General features: G+C 42.5%; 1 protein-coding gene across 1 annotated transcript in view; it reads left to right on the top strand.

The window, feature by feature from the left end:
* The window catches only part of LOC124594338 (calcineurin-binding protein cabin-1-like), a 244,964-nt gene that overhangs the window by 145,700 nt on the left and 76,942 nt on the right, over window positions 1-22,322 (top strand). Inside the window, exon 22 of the mRNA XM_047132739.1 lies at window positions 17,512-17,676. Within this exon, the coding sequence (XP_046988695.1) occupies window positions 17,512-17,676 (165 nt within the window). The remainder of the gene's footprint in view (window positions 1-17,511; window positions 17,677-22,322) is intronic.

The raw sequence follows: 22,322 nt of genomic DNA, 5'->3' as shown, positions 1-22,322 counted from the left end.
CAAATGATTTTGCAAAGGAATTTTCTACAATCTGTATTCATATGTTTACTGACTTAAATGTTTTTCTTAGCCATAAATGCCTGTTTTACTGATGCAATCCTTCTCTTCACTTCCATCAGCTTCTCTTGTGCTTTGTGATTGTACGACCAAGATAACAGGCCTGTTTCACCTGATCAATTCTGAAATCATCAATTTGTATATTAGTTTTAATTTGTCCCTTGTCTTTCCGTGCTACCAGTATTTTTGTTTTTCATTTGTTCGCCGTCTGATAGGACTTGCAGCGTTCTTTTTCTGAGTCAGCAACTATTTACATATTTATTTATTCCCCATAGACAAATGCAAGGATTTGTTTCGGATTGTGGATATATTTTACACTTTCTTTCATAAATTTGTGGGAAAAATTACAAACAATAAAGATAAAAAATTAAAGCTAGATTATTGGTACATATAAAAAGTGTTCGTACAAATGAAAGTATTTTAATCCGTGGAAAGAAATTCCTTAATACTATGAAATGCATTTATTGGTAAGAAATTCCTTCAAGGCCTTCTCAAAGCGGTTTCGACTTGAGCTTTTTAAATTTTTCACACGTTGTTGTAAAATTTGATCTTCATGTAATAGGGCCTGTTGTCTGCGATTTTTGTGTTATGTCTTTCCAGATGACAATCATAGTTTCTCCTAGTATTGTAAATGTGCACGTCCCTATTTAGACTATTGTACTGCTTTTACTTTAAAATTAGTTGTACAGTTTTATAAACATATGCTGATGGCAGTGTTAGTAGATTCTTAAAATTGGAAACCCCTTTGTAAGACTCTTTCTTGCAGATGATCCTTACTGCCTTTCTTTACATGCTTGGTAGCAGCACACCCCCACACTTCAAATCCATATTTGATACAGTGTATCCTTTTGCTATTGGCTTTTATTCACTTTGTCTTTACCTTCATTACCTGAATAGTTTCCTCAATGAACACATTTAACAAATATGGAGATATGGAGCTTCCTTGTCTAACCCTTTTCTAGTCCTATTTTTGTTTTCATAGTTCTAAAGAGTAATTCCCAGTTAACATTGTCAAAATCTTTTTCTGAGCCAACAAAGTGAGATAAGTTCTTCTTTTCATACCCACCTTCGCACCAGAAGCATACACAGTGTCAAAATTGCATCTCTTATTCACAGGCCTTCTCTAAATCCAAATTTTCCTTTTCCAGTATACTTATCTGCTTTTCCTTTTATTGCTCTTGACTATAGTAATGAATATTTTACAGACCTTAGATAACATTGATATTATTCTATAATTGGTGCATATTTTAGGTATGCTAATAGTTCTGCATTGTGTCGAGTCTTCTGGCATGATTCCTCTTACATAGCCATCATTCATTACTCTGAGTAACTGGTCTCTCATGTTCTTCGGCAATTCTATAGGAATGTCAACAACACCGATTGCTTGCATTCTTTGAGTCTCTGAAGGGCGTGTTCAGATTCATGTCTCATGATAGGAGGATCTTATGTTTCTTTTTCACACTCATTGATGTCTTCAATTAGATTATTTTCATTCTGGAATTCCATATCATAGCACACTTCTTTCATGTTTTCTGTCCCAACAAACACATCTCTCACCACTGTCTGTGACTGACATTCACTCTTTATTTTTAACTACTACATATTTCATTCTAGGTTTGTACTAAAGGTATCTTATGTTCTTATAAATTTGTAGTCCTGTTTTATCTTTTTCCGATCTTCTTCTGCCACTTCAGCAATGCTTTTGGTCTATTTTTCTTTTTTCTTCTCTATGTTTGGGTGTGGTGTGACTTTTAATTTTGTATGTAGTCATCTGCACTGTTTTTCTTCCTGAGCGTATTCCTCTCCTGAATTACGTTTAATATTTCTTCTGTCATCCAAGGTTTTCTGGGTTCCAGCTTCCTTTCCCCTAAAGCCTCATTTTTTGCTTCAGTTATTCTCATCTTGATATTGTTCCACTGTATTGGCACAACAGTACCATTAGCTATTTTATTGATTCTTTTTTGAAAAGACATCTTTATTGCTTAGCCTTTCACTCCTTCTACTCTCCATTTCTTTTTGATAAATCTATTGGTTTAATCCCTCAAGTTTCCTCAGTGCAATTGATTAATAGTGTGTTTTGTCAAATTGTTGTTTCCATTTTATGCGCTATATTTAGACAACTGACTCAGTAATCTTGCTCAGGTGCAGTGAGTTGTACTGTTATGTCTACCAACTGCCAGGACACCAGCCAGTGTGCTTGGACCCCAGGCAATGAGTACACATAGCAGCAAAACTCACAGCACCTATGGAAGATGGCTGGGCTCGTCATCAAAATACACTGCATAAAATGGAAACAGCAACCCAGTAGAACACCTGGAAGCACACTAATGATAGATCTCGTGGTTTTTTAAATCTAATATTGCACTTGGCTAACACCTGTGTGTTTGATTTTTAGTTTTGTTATTTATAGGAAAGCTAGAACTTATGGTTATAATAGAGGGAAACATTCCACGTAGGAAAAATATATCTAAAAACAAAGATGATGTGACTTACCAAATGAAAGTGCTGGCAGGTCGACAGACACACGAACAAACACAAACATACACACAAAATTCAAGCTTTCGCAACAAACTGTTGCCTCATCAGGAAAAAAGGAAGGAGAGGGAAAGACGAAAGGATGTGGGTTTTAAGGGAGAGGGTAAGGAGTCATTCCAATCCCGGGAGCGGAAAGACTTACCTTAGGGGGAAAAAAGGACGGGTATACACTCGCACACACACACATATCCATCCACACATATACAGACACAAGCAGACATATTTAAAGACAAAGAGTATGGGCAGAGATGTCAGTCGAGGCAGAAGTGCAGGGGCAAAGATGTTGTTGAATGACAGGTGAGGTATGAGTGGCGGCAACTTGAAATTAGCGGAGATTGAGGCCTGGTGGATAACGGGAAGAGAGGATATTTTGAAGAGCAAGTTCCCATCTCCGGAGTTCGGATAGGTTGGTGTTAGTGGGAAGTATCCAGATAACCCGGACGGTGTAACACTGTGCCAAGATGTGCTGGCCGTGCACCAAGGCATGTTTAGCCACAGGGTGATCCTCATTACCAACAAACACTGTCTGCCTGTGTCCATTCATGCGAATGGACAGTTTGTTGCTGGTCATTCCCACATAGAATGCGTCACAGTGTAGGCAGGTCAGTTGGTAGATCACGTGGGTGCTTTCACACGTGGCTCTGCCTTTGATCGTGTACACCTTCCGGGTTACAGGACTGGAGTAGGTGGTGGTGGGAGGGTGCATGGGACAGGTTTTACACCGGGGGCGGTTACAAGGGTAGAAGCCAGAGGGTAGGGAAGGTGGTTTGGGGATTTCATACGGATGAACTAAGAGGTTACGAAGGTTAGGTGGACGGCGGAAAGACACTCTTGGTGGAGTGGGGAGGATTTCATGAAGGATGGATCTCATTTCAGGGCAGGATTTGAGGAAGTCGTATCCCTGCTGGAGAGCCACACTCAGAATCTGATCCAGTCCCGGAAAGTATCCTGTCACTAGTGGGGCACTTTTGTGGTTCTTCTGTGGCAGGTTCTGGGTTTGAGAGGATGAGGAAGAGGCTCTGGTTATTTGCTTCTGTACCAGGTCGGGAGGGTAGTTGCGGGATGCGAAAGCTGTTGTCAGGTTGTTGGTGTAATGCTTCAGGGATTCCAGACTGGAGCAGATTCATTTGCCACGAAGACCTAGGTTGTAGGGAAGGGACCGTTTGATGTGGAATGGGTGGCAGCTGTCGTAATGGAGGTACTGTTGCTTGTTGGTGGGTTTGATGTGGACGGACGTGTGAAGCTGGCCATTGGACAGGTGGAGGTCAACATCAAGGAAAGTGGCATGGGATTTGGAGTAGGACCAGGTGAATCTGATGGAATCAAAGGAGTTGAGGTTGGAGAGGAAATTCTGGAGTTCGTCTTCACTGTGAGTCCAGATCATGAAGATGTCATCAATAAATCTGTACCAAACTTTGGGTTGGCAGGCCTGGGTAACCAAGAAGGCTTCCTCTAAGCGACCCATGAATAGGTTGGCGTACGAAGGGGCCATCCTGGTACCCATGGCTGTTCCCTTTAATTGTTGGTATGTCTGGCCTTCAAAAGTGAAGAAGTTGTGGGTCAGGATGAAGCTGGCTAAGGTAATGAGGAAAGAGGTTTTAGGTAGGGTGGTAGGTGATCGGCGTGAAAGGAAGTGCTCCATCGCAGCGAGGCCCTGGACGTGCGGAATATTTGTGTATAAGGAAGTTACCCCCAGAAACCATCCTTGTAACCATTGATGCCACTTCCTTATACACAAAGATCCCGCACGTCCAGGGCCTTGCTACGATGGAGCACTTCCTTTCACGCCGATCACCTGCCACCCTACCTAAAACCTCTTTCCTCATTACCTTAGCCAGTCCGCCCCAGTAGCTGAGTGGTCAGCGTGACGGATTGCCGTCCTCTGGGCCCGGGTTCGATTCCCGGCTGGGTCGGAGATTTTCTCCGCTCAGGGACTGGGTGTTGTGTTGTGTTCCTCATCATTTCATCCCCATCCGGCGTGCAGGTCGCCCAATGTGGCGCCGAATGTAATAAGACCTGCGATATGGCGGTCGGACCTGCCCCGCGAGGGGCCTCCCGGCCAATGACGCCAAACGCTCATCATCATCATCATCATCATTACCTTAGCCAGCTTCATCCTGACCCACTACTTCTTCACTTTTGAAGGCCAGACATACCAACAATTAAAGGGAACAGCCATGGGTACCAGGATGGCCCCTTCGTACGCCAACCTATTCATGGGTCGCTTAGAGGAAGCCTTCTTGGTTACCCAGGCCTGCCAACCCGAAGTTTGGTACAGATTTATTGATGACATCTACGTGATCTGGACTCACAGTGAAGAAGAACTCCAGAATTTCCTCTCCAACCTCAACTCCTTTGGTTCCATCAGATTCACCTGGTCCTACTCCAAATCCCATGCCACTTTCCTTGATGTTGACCTCCACCTGTCCAATGGCCAGCTTCACACGTCCGTCCACATCAAACCCACCAACAAGCAACAGTACCTCCATTATGACAGCTGCCACCCATTCCACATCAAACGGTCCCTTCCCTACAGCCTAGGTCTTCGTGGCAAACGAATCTGCTCCAATCTGGAATCCCTGAAGCATTACACCAACAACCTGACAACAGCTTTCGCATCCCGCAACTACCCTCCCGACCTGGTACAGAAGCAAATAACCAGAGCCATTTCCTCATCCTCTCAAACCCAGAACCTGCCACAGAAGAACCACAAAAGTGCCCCACTAGTGACAGGATACTTTCCGGGACTGGATCAGATTCTGAGTGTGGCTCTCCAGCAGGGATACGACTTCCTCAAATCCTGCCCTGAAATGAGATCCATCCTTCATGAAATCCTCCCCACTCCACCAAGAGTGTCTTTCCGCCGTCCACCTAACCTTCGTAACCTCTTAGTTCATCCGTATGAAATCCCCAAACCACCTTCCCTACCCTCTGGCTTCTACCCTTGTAACCGCCCCCGGTGTAAAACCTGTCCCATGCACCCTCCCACCACCACCTACTCCAGTCCTGTAACTCGGAAGGTGTACACGATCAAAGGCAGAGCCACGTGTGAAAGCACCCACGTGATCTACCAACTGACCTGCCTACACTGTGACGCATTCAATGTGGGAATGACCAGCAACAAACTGTCCATTCGCATGAATGGACACAGGCAGACAGTGTTTGTTGGTAATGAGGATCACCCTGTGGCTAAACGTGCCTTGGTGCACGGCCAGCACATCTTGGCACAGTGTTACACCGTCCGGGTTATCTGGATACTTCCCACTAACACCAACCTATCCGAACTCCGGAGATGGGAACTTGCTCTTCAGTATATCCTCTCTTCCCGTTATCCACCAGGCCTCAATCTCCGCTAATTTCAAGTTGCCGGCACTCATACCTCACCTGTCATTCAACAACATCTTTGCCCCTGCACTTCTGCCTCGACTGACATCTCTGCCCAAACTCTTTGTCTTTAAGTATGTCTGCTTGTGTCTGTATATGTGTGGATGGATATGTGTGTGTGTGCGTGTGTATACCCATCCTTTTTTCCCCCTAAGGTAAGTCTTTCCGCTCCCGGGATTGGAATGACTCCTTACCCTCTCCCTTAAAACCCACATCCTTTCGTCTTTCCCTCTCCTTCCTTTTTTCCTGATGAGGCAACAGTTTGTTGTGAAAGCTTGAATTTTGTGTGTATGTTTGTGTTTGTTCGTGTGTCTGTCGACCTGCCAGCACTTTCATTTGGTAAGTCACATCATCTTTGTTTTTAGATATATAAAACTAGAACTTATACGTTTCTGACAGAGATACTTTTCACCTTATGATTTGATGCAGGTGATTGTTAATTATAATAGATCTGGTTTGTGTCACTCTTTATTTTCTTTTTAGATGACTGCACTAATTCACAGTGTATGAAACTGATATGTAATTACTTCACAAATATTCAAAAACATTAAGAATTTTTACATAAATGTGTGACTAAATATCATTCTCTGTTAAAGTAACATCCATTTTGATTCCACACTAGTTTGATATCGTCTTGGACAGCATTATGGTATTTTGAGAATGTACCACAGCTTCACTATGTTATTTTTTGGTTATATCCTGATTTGAATGCATAACGTAAATTGAAAAATCACTAAGGTCTGTGGTGTTTCTACATGTTTACTGTATTTTATTTCTGTGATGTGTAGGTGGCTTATGCCTCAGTGTGGAATGTTTCATGTGACTTTGATTGTAAAGGTAATTTTAATTTTGCCATCCCTTTCTGTAGTGTCCTCATTGCCACTGTAGAGTCCTGTACAGTAAGGAAGCAAGGGAGAGGATGATGTTATGGGTGGCTGGTATCCTCTTTCTACAACATAAATGCACATGAGGATTAATACGGTTCTTTATTTACTTAACGTTAATAGAGTCTGTGTGTTGTGGTACAAGCTCATAAGTAATGGTCTTCTTGCAGACAATGTCGGCATTATTGCTATTACAAACTTCAGTCACAAATCTGGTCGTGATGCACTGTCGTAGCCTCAGTGAGTCAGTGAGAATGTACTGACAGATGCCAAACCAGAGTGTGAGTTAGTGAGACAGTCCAGTCAGTGGCGGTGGCCTAAATACATGCTGTCAAGAAGGCATTGACGGCGTGTTGCTTGTCGGTGTGTCTCTGGCCCCTCTTGCGATAGGCGCACTTGATCCAGCGCATGCTATCTATCTTTGTGCTATGGCTTTGCCAACCGGTGTGCTGGCTACAGCTTACACCAGCACATCATCCCCCTTCCCCCCAGCCCTCCCCCCCTTCCCCCCACCTCCCCCCCCCCCACCCACTCCCCCGAAATGCTGTACCGTAGTTGTGTAGGGAAGTTGCAAGTGACAACAGGGATGCTGGATGAAGAGAAGAGCCGGGAGCCATGACTGTGGAGGATGGCATACGCCTGACCATACCCTGTAATCTGGCTTGTGAGGAACAGAAACATCCTCCGGAAAACTGCTGCCAGGCCACACGTTCAGGACGGAGGGCATGTCCTGGGGTGATGAAGGTGACAGCAGGTCCATGTCCATTGGGCTAGCGAGTGGAGAAGGTGGGGGTGAGACCACATCGTCCATTCAATCCTCCTCGGTTGCACTGGTGACACCAGCGGGCAGCTGTGAAGGCCATGCTGTCCCATGAGACCATGAATCTGGGGGAAGAAAAACAGCAGAATCACGGGGCAAATGACATGCACGAAGTTGGTTGTGGTGACGGCGCTGCAAACCATCGGGATGTGCAATCGAGTATATAAAAGAGCCAATGCATTCCTGGACCACACCTCTTTCCCAGTGCCCATGGTTGCCATAAACCAGGGATGGCCAAGAGTGCGGCACGTGTGCATGCACGCGTGCCGAGCTTTCACACGCGTGCGGATCGCTCCCTTCTGATGTCACACGTCCCCCACTAGCACACCAGCTGACTACGCGTGCATGCGCAGAACTACGAACACGCCGCACGCGACAGTGCATTCGCGTAAGAATACCACCCTGCTAGCATGTGGCTTAGTTTCATATTGCGACATTTGATAATATTAAGCTCTGTACAACACATCATGTTGAGTAATACTGAATCTTTGTTGGCTGTTTGTACACCTACAGAAAAATAACAATAACGCTGGGTTTGAAGCTGCATTACACCAACAATATCATGCTTCTCACATCGTCACTCGTAAAATTCTTCAGGGTGTATATGGCCCGGGAGATCCGGGAAAAACCCGGGAATTTTTTCATCCGGGACAAATCCGGGAAAAACCCAGGAATTTTTTAGAATTCCGGGATTTTTCATTGTTTTAGATTTCAGTTAAAGTTTTGTAGCTTTGACATGTAAGATCTGATACACTGACAAAGAACTTTAGTCCACTACTGCTGAATAATACTGCAGCAATGAAACATAAATCAGAGAATAACACCAAAATAAAAGTTTAGTTGCATAGAAAATGGGTAATTTACACAATGCACAGACCAGTTTGCCGACACCGAAAAGTGTCAAAGGCTTTAGGTCGAAGATTATGCAGTACGTCCGTAACAACTAACGTGCATTCGATCTGCGTGACGTCACAATTGTTTACATTTCTAACAGATCACCAGAAAATATTACGAATAGTGGCTTGATATGCGTTACTTTCAAAGTAAATTTCCACGCAAGATGATTTATGTTACGTGTGAGAATGTGCAGTGAATTTCTTAAATCACAGGGCGTTATAACTCTCATTCAAAACGTAACACTTTGAGGATCAGCCATTTGAAAAATGTCGGGCCCAGAAGATAAGTCATTTATGCCACTATTTCAAATTTTACCAGCACATTTGTATCTCATATGATTTAACGTGTAACACACGCTGAAAAAAGACCGAGCTTCAAGTTAGTTTTCACATTTAATGTTGTTCTTTCACAGATAAAAAGTTATGCAATCAATGGCAAAAAGTGTAAGTGACTTTCAAAAAAATGTGCATAATGTGTTACTGAGCAATGTCACAAGTCTCTTCATGCCAGAACACTTCAACTTTTCTACGCAACTGATAATCATTTTGGCATGATTTTAATTGCCAAATTAGAGCCTGTTGGTAGGCCTACGGACTTCCTATCATTGTAGGACTAATAGCAGTGGATGCCAATAGACGATGCAATTCTCGTTCATACATACACATCTACTTACGAGTTAACCGGTGTAGAAACGCACTTCACCGAGTTGAGCGAGCTCGGCCTACCTTTGTAACGTACGCGCCGCGGCCTGTCTTTCTCGTAGGCGTCGTGCTCTGAATAACTGCCATCATTCGCTAGCGAGATCACGTGACGTGAGCTATGACTGGCTGACAAAAGTGCATTGCTCAACGCAATCTTTATTTTAGAGTTTTGGAAGCTACCGTGCTGTAATTTGTGGAATTTGTGTATATACTTTCGCAATACGAAAATAAACTCTGTGTATATTGTCTTGTATCAAACAACTTTCCAAACGCATTGTTTTTCATGGATTTCGTTTCCTAAAGTGCTGGGACATCCTACGCCGGTATAAGACCTTTACGATTCAAAGGACTGATAGGTTTTACAGCTCCGAGGGAAAGTATACTATTACTTAACACGGATGTATTTTCACCCGCTTTATACGTAATTTCATCCGGGAGAAATTGTGTTTTTAACCGGGAAATCTGGGAATTTTTTTTCATTGTCCACATAGACACTCTGTTCTTACAACATTTAAGCTGAGATATAGAAACAGACTTGAAAGTAGTCTACATCATGCAGTATGATGTGGAATAAGTGATTCGAACTACATGTGTAACAAGCAAATTTTAAATTCTGGAACTACTGTACAAAATTTGCAGTAACTACAATTCTCAACAAAACATATGACAAATACAACAAAATTATCACCATTAATTTATTTATTTTGGTTTCACTGTAGACATAATAACGTACATATCCGGCACAAACTGACGGTACACAGACAAACGCAGACAGTTTCTCATATTGTCATCACTCAGATTGCCACGTAATCCTGACTTATTTAGTTTCATATTCGAAATAAACCTTTCGCACATGTATGTCGATCCAAACACTGATATAACTTCTGCAGCCTCATTGTGGAGGTGGGGAAACTCTTCCCGAGGAAAACCATCGTAAAATTCTTGGACAGTTTTTACTTAAAAAAATTTGTCCTTTAAATGGGAATTACACTGCAGATCGATCAATTCCATTTGGAAATGCACTGGGGTACTTTCAACTGAAACGGCACAGGGTCTAGAAAATAGTTCAAAAACAGATGTCAGACTGGCAGTGTCCTGAAAACGTTTAGAAAATTGTGCCTGTAGTTCCTCCAACACAGAAACGAATTTGTCAGAAGTTGCGTTCTGTCTGACTTAAGAGAGTGTAGGGCAATGGGTGGTATTCATTTTCATGAGTTGTTCCTTCCACAATGCAATTTTCTTATTAAATGCATCCACTTTTTTCATCAGATCAGAAATAAGATGCTACTCACCTTGCAAAGTCTTATTGAGAGCATTCAAGTGTGCAGTCAGATCAACTGAAAAGGTGAGGTCTGCAATCCATTTTGGATCTTCTAATTTTGGCTCTGCCTTTCCTTATTCCTTCAGGAACTCAACAATAGCGAGTCTTAAATTGAAAAATCTTTTGAGGCATGATCCTCGACTTAACGAACGTATTTCCCAGTGGTAAGTAACATCTCCATACTCTTCGTTCAGTTCCATGAGAAACTGTTGAAACTGACGATGTACTAAGTCATGCGACTTCAAAAAGTTTACTATGGTGACTACCAACTTCATCACATGCTTCAAATTTGCATACTTAGCACAAAGAGCTTCTTGGTGTACAAAACAATGAATTCCGTACAAATCTTCTGTCGATCATCCTAGTTTTTTACGCAACAATGCTACAAGCCCATTTTGAGCACCTCGAATTGTTGGCGTTCCATCTGTGGTGACTGAAACTAACATTTTCCAATTGTGGCCAACGGCTTCAACTGCCTCTTCAACTGCTTTTAGCAAGTCGGTACCCCTCGTTGTGTGTTTCATTGGTACTAAATCTAACAGTTCTTCCATCACGTGCAAATTTGTGTCAACTCCACCAACATAAATCGCTAGTTGTGCTGTGTCCGAAATGTCGGTCGACTCGTCCAAAGCAATCGAGAATGCAATAAACTTGCAGGCACTATCAATTAACTGCTTGTAGACATCTGCTACCATACCAGCTATGCGGCGAGCTATTGCCTGTCTCGAAAGACTAATTTCATTAAACTTCTTTACTTCCAGTAGCGTCAAGAGTTCCGCCGCCTCAACAATACACTCCTTGATGAAATCACCATCACTGAAAGGCTTATTCGATCTTGCAACTTTGAGCGCTATTTTGTAGCTTGCTCTTAAAGACAGGTCGCTACGTTCGGTTGCAGGCAAAAAAAAGGAAAAAAAAAATTGAGTGAACTCTAAATTCGAATTCTAATGACAAATATGTACAAATTGAAACATCAGAAACACAAAGATTTGTAAGTGGTACTTGCGTTCGGTCTGTCTCGCTGCATAACACTACGTCTTCTTAATTCTGCCAACTTGTTTGATCTATCAACCGAACTAAATCATTAAGTCCTTTGTGTTTGGTGTTAAAATGCCGTCCTATTGCAAATTTGCGGTGCCCGGCGAGTATATGACTGCGTAAGAGACATTGAGAATTTTCATTCTTCTCTTCGAAAAAATATTGCAATTCCCATTCAGCTCTGAAGGCTCGTGACGTTGTGTCACTACCCCGCCTCTTTGTGGGCGTGTGTTCCATTGCAACAACCACTGTACAGTACTTATAAACTTCCTGCGAATCGCTAACAAATAGCGAGGAATAAACATGGCTGCCACTACGAATCAACTAATGCACCCTATGCCGGATGAAAAGATGTCGCATTGCACAGCTAGTCTAATGTCGCGCCATGCTGAGCAGTGCCGCGAAAGACCGAGGAAAGCCGAGTAGTGGCGAGGCGGACCGAGCCCTGGACGGCATGCGTGCAGCAAATCTGTACACGTGTGCAGTTTGGCACGCAGTGGCCGTCCCTGCCATAAACACTGAAAACAACAAGATCGCGTGGTGCACAGCGATACTTGCAGACCATTGGTGGTGCTGGATGCTGCGGTAGGTGTAGCAAGTGTTGCAGCGTCTGATGGCGGTAGTTGCACCAGTGATGGTCCATCTTGTGGGCAGGAGCGACAGAAGGGGAGAAAGAATTGCAGTGCCTGTTCCTGTTTGTGGGTGGTGTGAAGTTTGGACATCTGTTGTTTAAAAGAGTGTATGAAGTGTTCCGCTTTTCCGTTGGGCTGGAGGTGAAACAGAGTACTTGTTAGTTGATGAATGCCACTTCGTTCACAAAAATTTTCAAAATCACATGGAGTGAACTGTGGTCCATTGTCTGACACAAGTACTAGTGGCAAACTTTCTATGTAAAATATTGAGGGCAACACTATGTTATGTGGTAGAGTTCAAAGGCATCACAAGTGGAAACTTGCTAAAAGAGTATACCAGTATGAGCCAACGAGTGTTCTAAAATGATCCTGCAAAGTCAGTGTGCACTCGTTGCCATGGCAATTGTGTCTTAGGCCAAGCCGAGAATGTCTGTGATGGAGTGGATTGGTTTTCCACGCTTTCACGACACTGTAATGTCATTTGTTCAATATGGGTGTCCATGCCCTGCGAAGTACAGTGCCGGTGTGTTAACTGTTTAGTGCAAACAATTCCCCAATATTGGTGGTGGAGCAATCACCTTTTACAGTGCTTCAGGAGTAAGCTCAAGCAATTGCCCACCGCCATTTTGAACTACAATCACACCTGTTGTACTGAAAGTTTATGCCAATGTGCAATGTATCGGCACACTACTGAGCTCTGAATACTGTTCAATAAACGAGTCCAAGATGTGCAAATGTAATGCAACAAAATCTTGAAATCCAGGTCTGCTTTCGTGGCCTGTGCAATTTTTCTGTAGTGCAAGGGGAAAGATACCAGAAATTCTGAGTTTGGGCACTGATTCGGCAACACGATGTAGCAGGTGTGTCAAAATCTGAGTTTGAGTGAATTTGAACATGAGAGAGGGCACCTGAATTGCCATGCTCTGTTTTAGGTCTCTACACAATATCATACTGGTACTGCAAAATCAACAAAGCCCAACATTGCAATTTTTGAGCAGTGCATGTAGGAACCAGCTTTGGCAGATGAGACAAGGACTGCAAAGGCTTGTGATCTGTTACTGAAAAGAACTTGCGACCTTACAAATAGTGATGGAATTTGATCACACCATACACAATAGCGAGAGCCTCTTTTCCTATTTGAAAGTAATCGCACTGAGTTTGAGTCAACAACTTTCAGGCAAAAGCAGTAGATCTGTCTTGTGCACCAATTCTGTGCAAAAGCACAGCGCTCATTCTGTAGGAAGAAGTGTCCACTTGCAAAAGGACTGACTTGGCAGGCTAAAATGCACTATGTCACTAAGGAAGGCATTTTTGAGTTTCTGAAATGCGTCATGACACTCTTTGGTCCACACAAAAGTCACATTTTTGCAATGGAAGTGATGCAATGGAACCGTGATGTGAGCGGCGTTCAGTATGAACCAAATGTAGTATGTCATGTTGCCTACTACTGACTGCAGTTCAGACACATTGCAAGGAGCAGCCAGGTCACAGATTGCAAGCAAATGAGATTGTAGTGGATACACACCCTGACTGTTTATCATGTGACCTAAGTACTGTAGTTCAGTTTGAAAAATGTCACACTTTTTGAGATGACACTTGAGTCATGCTTCTGCCAACACTTGAAAAAGAGTATGCAAATTGGTGATGTCTTCCTCTGGTGTACAACCTCAGGCGACAATATTGTCTAAGAAGTTTGAGCGAAATGGCGCTTTTGCAGTCAGCTGTTCCAAGTAATGTTGGAAAATGGCGGGTGCGGAAGCATTGCCGAAGGGCAAAAGCAAATGTTTGAACAGTCCTAAGTGTGTATTTACAACAAACACTTTCTGTGATTCTTCATCCAATGGAATTCGCAAGTAGGCATCTTAGAAATGTACCTTAGAAAAGTAATGCCCTGCACCAAGCCTACTCATGAGTTCCTCAGGTAATGGATAGAGATAATGGATGGATAAGTGTCAACTACTGTCTGAGTGTTGACTATAGGCATGAAGTCAACACAAATGCATATGCGACCAGAAGGCTTAGGCAACAAAACGAGAGGACTTGCCAATTGACTAGCTTGAATGGGAGCAATTACACCATTATCTTGCAATACATACAATTCACTGTCTACGTTGTCTCAGCAAGCAATTGGAACGGGGCGGGCCCCGGAAAAACTTAGTTTTTGCAGTGACTTCCAGTGTTGCATGTGCTACAAAGTTATTTGCTTTTCGCATTGCTTCTGAAAATAGTTCAGGAAATTCTTTAAAGACACTGTCTTATGGATTAAAAACAGTCACTGAAAGTATATTGTCTTGAATGCTAAGTCCAAACATATCATAAGCATCTGAACCGAATATGTTCTCACTATATCTTGATTTGAACACAGTAAAATTCACTGCACTAGTGTGAGATTTGTAAGTGGCAGGCAAACTTCACTGACCAAGCACTGGAATTGCCTGTCCATTGTAAGCTGTAAGGTGCTTGCTAGATTTTACATGGCACAATTAAGCAAAATGACTGATGCACCTGTGTCTAACTCAAAGTTCACAAGATGGCCAGCAATTCGTAATGAGACAAACAGTTTGTTAGAACGTCGTTGCATAGCAATAGGGGGAAAAGGAGGCACAACCTTAATCGTTGTAGGTTTGGAAAACACAACATTCAGTGCATGTACACGAGCCTGTTGTGTCAAGAAATGGGCCAAATTGTTGTTTTTTTGCTGTTGCAAACAAACTGCTTGGACATGGCCTTTTGATTTCCACACGTGTAACGCATTGCGTTATGTGATGGGCAATCCTGTCTTTTATGGTGAGCAAAACATCTAGGGCAAAACTTCACTAATTTCACAGGCCTGTTAACATGTGTGCGTGGCTGTGTACAGACTCGTTGTTGTGGCTCCTTGGGGCAGTCGCGAGCAAGGGGTGACTCGATCCAACAAATCGGGGCCTGGTCAAACTTATCATCTGCAATGGCACTCGATTCGTATTGCTCTAAGATTTGCAATACTTGTGGAAGAGACGGTTTAGAGTACTTTAAGATCTTTTCCCGTATTGTACTATCTGGAGCATTGAATGTTATTGCATCGCGTATCATGAGATTACGGTAAACATTGCCACAACTACACTTAAATTTACACTTCCTAGTCATGCCAGTTAATTCTGTGTAGCACTGGTGATACGTCTGTTCTGGCTTTTTCTGCAAGCAAAAGAACTGATATCTAGTTGCAGATACTTGGACTTGCTGGTCATAGTGCTTGGTTAATGCAGCAATTACTTGGACATAGCTGAGTTTGTCAGGAGACGCAATTGTGAATAGTTTTTGTATTAACCTGAACACTGGTGACCTCGCAGTTGAAAGTAAGTGTTTTAACTTACAGTACCTTAAACATGATGAACTTGGCAATGTGCTTGGAACTGAGTCAGTTATTCAAGCCATTCCTCTTCTGTTGCGTTAAATTGCTGGAATGTTGGTGTGCTGGTTGGTGGCACTTGTTGGGCTGACTGGCTGGTTGGCCTGTTTTGGTTGTGTGGCCGCCACAGCTTGTGCAGCCAATAGTTGTGATACCGTCATTAACAAGGCAGCGATCTGTTGGTTCTGAAACTGAGAAACTTGCACTAGATCCATCACATTGGCTGTCTGCAGCTGAGTTGCGGGGGCAGGGGGTGAAGGGGGTGGGGAATTTGTGGTTTACAGAAATACTTATAGCAAAAAGCAAGCAAAGCCAGTGAAAAGAGAAATTTGGTTAGTTCTGCGGCTCCCCTCTTGGAATACATGCAAGAACACAACAACAGAGATAAACACAATCAACTCTGTAAGGTAAAACACAAGAGAAGCAATCAAAATCTTCAGCTGAGTTGATTAATTTCGATGACCATTGAATTATCCCTGTTACCACTGTAGTGTCCTCGTTGTCACTGTAGAATCTTGCACCATAAAGAAGCAAGGGAGAGGATGTTGCTAACGGTGGCTGGTATCCACTTTCTCCAACACAAATGCACACGTGGATTAATACACTTCTTTATTTACAATGAACTGTATACTTAACTTTAACAGAGTCCATGTGTTGTGGTACAAGGTCATCTGTAAAAGTCCTCTTGCAGGCAGCATCGGTAATCTTGTTATTAGAAACCTTAGTCACTAATCTGGTCACCGTGCACTTTTGTAGCCTCAGTGAGAATACATTGACAGATGCCAAACTGGAGTGTGAGTTAGTGAAACAGTCCGGTCAGCAGGCAGCAGCCTTAATACTTGGTGTTGAGAGGGCATTGGCAGCATGTTGCTTGTCCATGTGGACCGATGACCATGCGGTTTGGTCCCTCCCCCCCCCCCCCCCCCCCCTTACCGCCCTCCCCCTCCTCCTTCAACCAACCAATCTTGTCCATGTTTCTCTGGCTTCTCTTGGCGATAAGTGCTTGATCCAACGCAAACTGCAAACTATCCACCTTCATGCTTCATCTTTGCTGACTTTTGTGCTGGTGACATCTTATGCCAGCACACTTTTAGTCAACATTCTTTGGATGTATTTTATAACAGATCAATAAATTTGGCACAAAAGTTACATTTAAAACAATTTTGTCCCCTCTTGCAGCAATGTTTTTTTATTGATACTGTGCATCATTTCATCAGCAGTTTGTTTTTTGGGCTGACTCCACTCACACATCATAAAAATAAAGTTGAAATTTCTGCATGAACAACGTAATTTCTGCATGGCATCTCTAGCGTGTAATATGCAGAATCTATAACCTGTGGTATACATGAAATAGAAAGAACTCGTGTTTGTCTTACTGCATAATTTTTTATACGTAAAGTGACGTGTGTAGACAAATTGTCAAGCTGATGTAAACTGTAATCTATTGATTGGAGGGCAGTTTTAATGGCCAAATGATTAGAAAAAAAACTACAAACATTTATTGAAAAAAATTACACTTTTAGCTGTGATGAAATGTATCCTTGCATTATAAAAAAAGTGTGTTTGCATAAATACACAATAACATGTCCTGTAGCAAGCTGTGAAGTTGTCAGTGGATTTGACATATGGTGCTGGCAAATTAAATGTTGCTTGATATCTATGTACACCCACAAACTGTGCCAATGTTAACTATTCAGTTTTTGTGTTGTCAAACAGTTGATAATTTATTGATTGATGATGATACAAAATAAAATTCTCTGTTGTGTTATTCCAGAACAATTATTTTTAATTTGTTATATTTGTTCACATATATACAAAACTACATGAAAATGCTGATGATGGTTTCTTTTCTAGTGCGAACACCTGAAAAGTGAATCAGAATTTCTAAGGCAATCAGAAGCTGCATATCGCTGCTTCAAGCGTTCCTTGGAAATTGATACCAGCCATTCATTGCTGTGGATTGAGAAGGGTAACTTTGTGTACATGGTGCATTCATTCTGTTCACGCCTTCTAAAACAGGTATCTTATTGTTACATTACTTTCTCCATGATACTGTTCATACATTATGTATATGTTTATTAAGTTTCTACTCTCAAAGATTTTGAATTTGAGACAGATTATTGTATGTCTGCTGTCTGATTTGAAATAGAATGAATTGCAATGATTTACATATTTAGCGGTCACCCTCCATGAAAATAAACTTAGTGTTTCACAATTTCTGGTACTGTTATGTATTGCAAGCTCTCATGCACTGATGAAAGCAGTGTGATTAAATCATCAGAAGTAATTTACCTGAAACTTCCTGGCAGATTAAAACTGTGTGCCGGACCGATACTCTAAATCAGGACCTATGCTTTTTGTGGGCAAGTGCTCTCTTGTTTGCAGGAGAGCTTCTGTGAAGTTTGGAAGGTAGGAGACAAGGTACTGGTGGAAATAAAGCTGTGAGGATGGGTCGTGAGTAGTGCTTGGGTGGCTCAGCTGGTAGATTACTTGCCCACAAAAGTTAAAGGTCTCGAGTTCGAGTCTCAGTCCAGTGCACAGCTTTCATCTGCCAGAAAGTTTCACATCAGTGCACATTCCACTGCAGAGTGAAAATTTCATTCTGGAAACATCCCCCAGGCTGTGGCTAAGCCATGCCTCCACAGTATCCTCTCTTCCAAGAGTGCTAGTTCTTCAGGGTTCGCAGGAGAGCTTCTGTGAAGTTTGGAAGGTAGGAGATCAGGTACTGGTGGAAGTAAAGCTGTGAAGATGGGCCATAAGTCATTCTTGGGTAGCTAAGTTGGTAGAGCACTTGTCCACAAAAGGCAAAGGTCCGTGTTGAAGTCTTGATCCGGCACACAGTTTTAATCTGCCAGGAAGTTTCTCATCAGCATACTCCACTGCAGAGTGAAAATTTAATTCCAGTAGTTTACCTGTTGACAATATTGTGTGATGAGGGTCTTTTTTTTTTTTTTTTTTTTTTTTTTTTTTTTTTTTTTTTTTTTTTTTTTTTTTTTTTTTTTTTTTTTTTGCTGTTATGTTAGCAGTTATACATGTGATTGCTTGCTGAATGTGCTTCACTTTCCAGAGTTAGGTGTTTGTGATGCATACAGAACTTTGAAATAGTGAATTGTTGCATCTTAGGAACGATGAGTTAAATCTGAGACACTGCATAACACTACTACAATAATTGGTGAAAAGTAAGTAAGTAAGTCACAAATGAGAAGGAATGTTGTAATAGTTTTTGATGGTACGTTATTGTTGGCCTTTATAATTTCCTCTGGATTTTTCTCCATATTGAGTGTACCAAATCTACCATTTTTTTTATAACCTTATTGTTGACAGGACATTGGATCCTCATTTTCCTGCCAACCAAAACTAAATTTTGTCATCAAATTGTAGAAATCATTTACATAACTGTGTGTCTAGGCTTCTGTGGCCAGAGTCAGTTAATAGAAATGTTTTACTGTTGTAGAGCCATATCATGTTGTAAAATAATGGTCACTGGATGAATAAAACAGACAATCTGGCCTACTACTGTACGGTGCTGTGTGGGATCCACTGGCATTTTGTCATGAGCGCTCTTCTGGAAGTGTCGTGAAGTAATCTGCTCCGTGGTAAAATTGTCTCTCCCTTATAAAGTGTGTCCTCTTATAAAGTCTATCTACATCTATATCTACATTTATACTCCGCAAGCCACCCAACGGTGTGTGGCGGAGGGCACTTTACGTGCCAGTGTCATTACCTCCCTTTCCTGTTCCAGTCGCGTATGGTTCGGGGGAAGAATGACTGTCTGAAAGTCTCCGTGCGCGCTCTAATCTCTCTAATTTTACATTCGTGATCTCCTCGGGAGGTATAAGCAGGGGGAAGCAATATATTCGATACCTCATCCAGAAACGCACCCTCTCGAAACCTGGACAGCAAGCTACACCGCGATGCAGAGCGCCTCTCTTGCAGAGTCTGCCACTTGAGTTTATTAAACATCTCCGTAACGCTATCACGGTTACCAAATAACCCTGTGATGAAACGCGCCACTCTTCTTTGGATCTTCTCTATCTCCTCCGTCAGACCGATCTGGTACGGATCTCACACTGATGAGCAATACTCAAGTATAGGTCGAACGAGTGTTTTGTAAGCCACCTCCTTTGTTGATGGACTACATTTTCTAAGAACTCTCCCAATGAATCTCAACCTGGTACCCGCCTTACCAACAATTAATTTTATATGATCATTCCACTTCAAATCGTTCCGCACGCATACTCCCAGATATTTTACAGAAGTAACTGCCACCAGTGTTTGTTCCGCTATCATATAATCTTATATTAAAAGATCCTTCTTTCTATGTATTCGCAATACATTACATTTGTCTATGTTAAGGGTCAGTTGCCACTCCCTGCACCAAGTGCCTATCCGCTGCAGATCTTCCTGGATTTCACTACAATTTTCTAATGCTGCAACTTCTCTGTATACTACAGCATCATCCGCGAAAAGCCGCATGGAACTTCCGACACTATCTACTAGGTCATTTATATATATTGTGAAAAGCAATGGTCCCATAACACTCCCCTGTGGCACGCCAGAGGTTACTTTAACGTCTGTAGACGTCTCTCCATTGATAACAACATGCTGTGTTCTGTTTGCTAAAATCTCTTCAATCCAGCCACACAGCTGGTCTGATATTCTGTAGGCTCTTACTTTGTTTATCAGGCGACAGTGCTGAACTGTATCGAACGCCTTCCGGAAGTCAAGGAAAATAGCATCTACCTGGGAGCCTGTATCTAATATTTTCTGGGTCTCATGAACAAATAAAGCGAGTTGGGTCTCACACGATCGCTGTTTCCGGAATCCATGTTGATTCCTACATAGTAGATTCTGGGTTTCCAAAAACGACATGATACTCGAGCAAAAAACATGTTCTAAAATTCTACAACAGATCGACGTCAGAGATATAGGTCTATAGTTTTGCGCATCTGCTCGACGACCCTTCTTGAAGACTGGGACTATCTGTGCTCTTTTCCAATCATTTGGAACCCTCCGTTCCTCTTGAGACTTGCGGTACACGGCTGTTAGAAGGGGGGCAAGTTCTTTCGCGTACTCTGTGTAGAATCGAATTGGTATCCCGTCAGGTCCAGTGGACTTTCCTCTATTAAATGATTCCAGTTGCTTTTCTATTCCTTGGACACTTATTTCGATGTCAGCCATTTTTTCGTTTGTGCGAGGATTTAGAGAAGGAACTGCAGTGCGGTCTTCCTCTGTGAAACAGCTTTGGAAAAAGGTGTTTAGTATTTCAGCTTTACGCGTGTCATCCTCTGTTTCAATGCCATCATCATCCCCTGTTTCAATGCCATCATCATCCCGTAGTGTCTGGATATGCTGTTTCGAGCCACTTACTGATTTAACGTAAGTCCAGAACTTCCTAGGATTTTCTGTCAAGTCGGTACATAGAATTTTACTTTCGAATTCACTGAACGCTTCACGCATAGCCCTCCTTACGCTAACTTTGACATCGTTTAGCTTCTGTTTGTCTGAGAGGTTTTGGCTGCGTTTAAACTTGGAGTGGAGCTCTCTTTGCCGTCGCAGTAGTTTCCTAACTTTGTTGTTGTACCACGGTGGGTTTTTCCCGTCCCTCACAGTTTTACTCGGCACGTACCTGTCTAAAACGCATTTTACGATTGCCTTGAACTTTTTCCATAAACACTCAACATTGTCAGTGTCTGAACAGAAATTTTCGTTTTGATCTGTTAGGTAGTCTGAAATCTGCCTTCTATTACTCTTGCTAAACAGATAAACCTTCCTCCCTTTTTTTATATTCCTATTAACTTCCATATTCAGGGATGCTGCAACGGCCTTATGATCACTGATTCCCTGTTCTGTACATACAGAGTCGAAAAGTTCGGGTCTGTTTGTTATCAGTAGGTCCAAGATGTTATCTCCACGAGTCAGTTCTCTATTTAATTGCTCGAGGTAATTTTCGGATAGTGCACTCAGTATAATGTCACTCGATGCTCTGTCCCTACCACCCATCCTAAACATCTGAGTGTCCCAGTCTATATCTGGTAAATTGAAATCTCCACCTAAGACTATAACATGCTGAGAAAATTTATGTGAAATGTATCCCAAATTTTCTCTCAGTTGTTCTGCTACTAATGCTGCTGAGTCGGGAGGTCGGTAAAAGGAGCCAATTATTAACCTAGTTCGGTTGTCGAGTGTAACCTCCACCCATAATAATTCACAGGAACTATCCACTTCTACTTCACTACAGGATAAACTACTACTAACAGCGATGAACACTCCACCACCGGTTGCATGCAATCTATCCTTTCTAAACACCGTCTGTACCTTTGTAAAAATTTCGGCAGAATTTATCTCTGGCTTAAGCCAGCTTTCTGTACCTATAACGATTTCAGCTTCGGTGCTTTCTATCAGCGCTTGAAGTTTTGGTACTTTACCAACGCAGCTTCGACAGTTGACAATTACAATACCGATTGCTGCTTGTTCCCCGCATGTCCTGACTTTACCCCGCACCCGTTGAGGCTGTTGCCCTTTCTGTACTTGCCCAAGGCCATCTAACCTAAAAAAACCGCCCAGCCCACGCCACACAACCCCTGCTACCCGTGTAGCCGCTTGTTGCATGTAGTGGACTCCTGACCTATCCAGCGGAACCCGAAACCCCACCACCCTATGGC

Source organism: Schistocerca americana, chromosome 1, assembly GCF_021461395.2.
Source record: "Schistocerca americana isolate TAMUIC-IGC-003095 chromosome 1, iqSchAmer2.1, whole genome shotgun sequence".
Taxonomy (NCBI): Eukaryota; Metazoa; Arthropoda; class Insecta; order Orthoptera; family Acrididae; genus Schistocerca; species Schistocerca americana.
Note: the sequence above shows the minus strand (reverse complement) of the source record. Positions and strands in the feature narration are given on the sequence as shown.